The 3,037-nt window shown below is 39.2% G+C and overlaps 1 protein-coding gene across 1 annotated transcript; it reads left to right on the top strand.

Moving 5' to 3' along the window:
- Positions 1-351: 351 nt before the first annotated feature.
- On the top strand, positions 352-1,950 carry LOC120993779 (zinc finger BED domain-containing protein 5-like). The gene has a single exon (XM_040422251.1). The coding sequence runs from the start codon at positions 352-354 to the stop codon at positions 1,948-1,950; it is 1,599 nt and encodes a 532-aa protein (XP_040278185.1).
- Positions 1,951-3,037: the final 1,087 nt, after the last annotated feature.

The following is a 3,037-nucleotide window of genomic DNA, read 5'->3' as shown; positions in this document are numbered from 1 at the left end:
CTGCCCCAGGCAAGATAGACACCACATTTGTCCACTGTTACAAACACAATATAATAAGCCATGGCTAGCACATCAAAAAAAAGAAAAGTAGACTCAGAAAATCGAGATTTCAAAGATGAATGGACTGCAAAATATTGTTTCATTCTTATGAATGTTGCCAACCCAAAGCCAATGTGTTTAATATGCAACGAAACAATGGCCCTTATAAAAAGTAGTAATGTCAAACGACATTATGAAACAAAACATAAAAGTTTTGAACAGAATTATCCACAAAATTCTGAGATACGAAAAAAAAAAATAGCTTCGTTAACTGCATCATATCAAGCTTCTACTAAGCGTCTTGTTAGTTCAATGTCCCAGCAGGAAAAAACAACTGAATCATCACTGAGGGTTGCTTGGATTTTAGGAAGACACAAAAAACCATTTTCAGATGCAGAGATTGTTAAAGAATGTATGATTGAAGTTGTAGACGCCATGTTTGAAGGTAAACAGAAAGAAGAATTTCAAGGAAAAATCAAACAAATTCCCTTGTCTGATTCCACGGCAGCACGCCGAACTGAAATAATTTCAGAAGATCTGCTCTCCCAGCTTGAGGTGAAAATGAAAAAGGCAGTTTGCATTTCATTAGCTGTGGATGAATCGTGTGATGCCACTGATAATGCCCAGCTCATGGTATTTGTTAGATTTTATGACGACACACAAAAAGATTTTTGTGAAGATCTACTTGGCATGACTGCCCTCCATGCTCACACAAGAGGTGAAGATCTTTATGGAGCAATTACAGAAATGCTGAAGAAAAGGGACATTAACTTGAATTCAGTTATTTCGGTTGTAACGGATGGAGCTCCTGCTATGGTAGGAAAAGAGAAAGGGTTGGTGTCACGCTTGAAAGTGCTCAATCCTAGTTTAATTTCTTACCATTGTATAATACACCAGTTTATCTTGTGTGCTAACCTTGGAGAAAAATATGCAAAGGTCATGGAAAATGTTATGAAGCTGATTAATTTTCTCCAGGCCTCTTCAGCACTTCAACATCGTCTGCTGAAAGACTTTTTAACTGATGTCAATGCTGCCTTCAGTGATCTACTTGTCCACAACAATGTAAGGTGGCTTAGTAAGGGCAGAGTTTTAGAACGCTTTTGGACTATACGGAAAGAGCTGGAAAAGTTTTTAGCTGAACAGAAGACAGAAAAAGCAAAAGCATTTTTGACATTTATGAGTAGCAAAGACAAAATGGAAATCGTTGCTTTCCTGGCAGATATTAAAAGTCATTTAAATGCTTTAAATATAAAACTACAAGGCAAAAATCAAACTATTTTTGACCTTGTGGAAGCAGTGAGGGCTTTTCAGAAGAAATTAGAAGTTTTTCAGAGTGATCTTAAAGAGAATTTGCTTCATTTTCCAAAGCTTGATGAATATAGCCAACAAGAAAATACCAAAGAAAGTGTATTCTCCAACCATGGGGACTTCATGCAAGGCCTAATTGACAATTTTAAAAGTCGCTTCCAAGACTTCACAATTGGCCAAGAAGTTTTGCTATGTATTAAAAATCCATATCTGGTAAAAAACATTGGGCGTTTTGCTACTGAGGCCCATCATGCTTTTACCTGGGCCAATTCTGCTACCCTACAGATGGAGCTAATTGATCTGCAAGAAGATGCTGTTTTAAAAGTTCAGTTGAATGATTGTGACCCCGTTTTCTTCTGGACAAAACTGGTTATTCCAGCTAAATATCCACTTATACAAAAATTAGCAATCCATGTCCTTACTATGTTTGGTTCTACATACACTTGTGAATCTGCATTCTCCACTATGAATCTGGTGAAGAACAGATACCGCACTCAGATCACAGATGAGCATTTGCACCAGTGTGTTCGAATGGCAGTCACCCCCTTTGTACCGAATTTCAAAGGGCTGGTGAAAGAGAAAAAATGCCAATTTTCACACTAAAAACAATTATAAATCTGAATGTAAATAGTTCTACAAAGTTTGCAAGACATTAAAAAGATGGCATCTTTACTGTTGGCGTTCAGCTCGGACCTTCACCTGACTGCAGACCCAGGTATGTGGACCTTCAATAAAACTAGTTGAGTACCCCTGCCCTATCAGATTGGAACAGTTTCAAGGGAGTCCAGGAGAAATGGAACTACTTAAAAGTGGCACTATTGAAGGCAACAGATAATTGCATTAGGCTTGTCAGTAAAAGCAAAAAAAGGAAGAGACCACTGTGGTACTCAGCAGAAGTGGCCAAAATCATTAAAAACAAAAAGAAAGCATTTAGTAATTATAAAAAACTAAAAACAATGATGACAGGCAAATGTATAAGATTATAACATAAGATGACTAAATTTAATAAGAATTGTAGAAGTATACATAAACACAGAAGGTCTAAATACTAAATCCAAGGTAAAAGGCCAGTATCCAGCCAGATGCACTGGGTAAGTGGTGGGGAATGAAATCCCTAGCACTGATACCCTGAACTGGTCCTCAGCCCAGGGACGTCTCCTGATGGTGGGGACGCCCTGTCCACGTGCCTAATCTCAACCTCCTGGCTGTCCCTAGTAAAGTGAACAGTGGAGGGAGATAGGTGAAGAGTGGTAACCTAACGGATAACTAGCACACAATCGGAAAATTAGAAAGGTGTCCCCTGTATACTGCCCTCGTGACAGTCTGCCAGGAGGTACAGGGTCCACCAAGAGGATAAAAAATATACAGACAGACACACGCACACATAAACACAAATATAATAACAATAGAGGACCTACACCCTGACGCGTTTCACCCACAGCAGTGGGATCATCAGGGGGTGATATGGGGTAGGTATAGTAAGGACCTGTAGCCCGTGACAGTGGCGATAGCAGGCCCAGTCCAATGATATATGTGTAAATAAATGCGTTGATAAATAAACACTTATTATGTGACAACAGACCCAGAATAAGTAAGTAGTTGCCAGATGGCAAATTACATACGGTCAATCAGCGGCACGGTTAGTGAGTTCAAACGCCTAGATGCAGACTGCAACTCTGAGATTGGCGAT

Source organism: Bufo bufo, chromosome 3 (genome assembly GCF_905171765.1).
Source record: "Bufo bufo chromosome 3, aBufBuf1.1, whole genome shotgun sequence".
Taxonomy (NCBI): Eukaryota; Metazoa; Chordata; class Amphibia; order Anura; family Bufonidae; genus Bufo; species Bufo bufo.
Note: the sequence above shows the minus strand (reverse complement) of the source record. Positions and strands in the feature narration are given on the sequence as shown.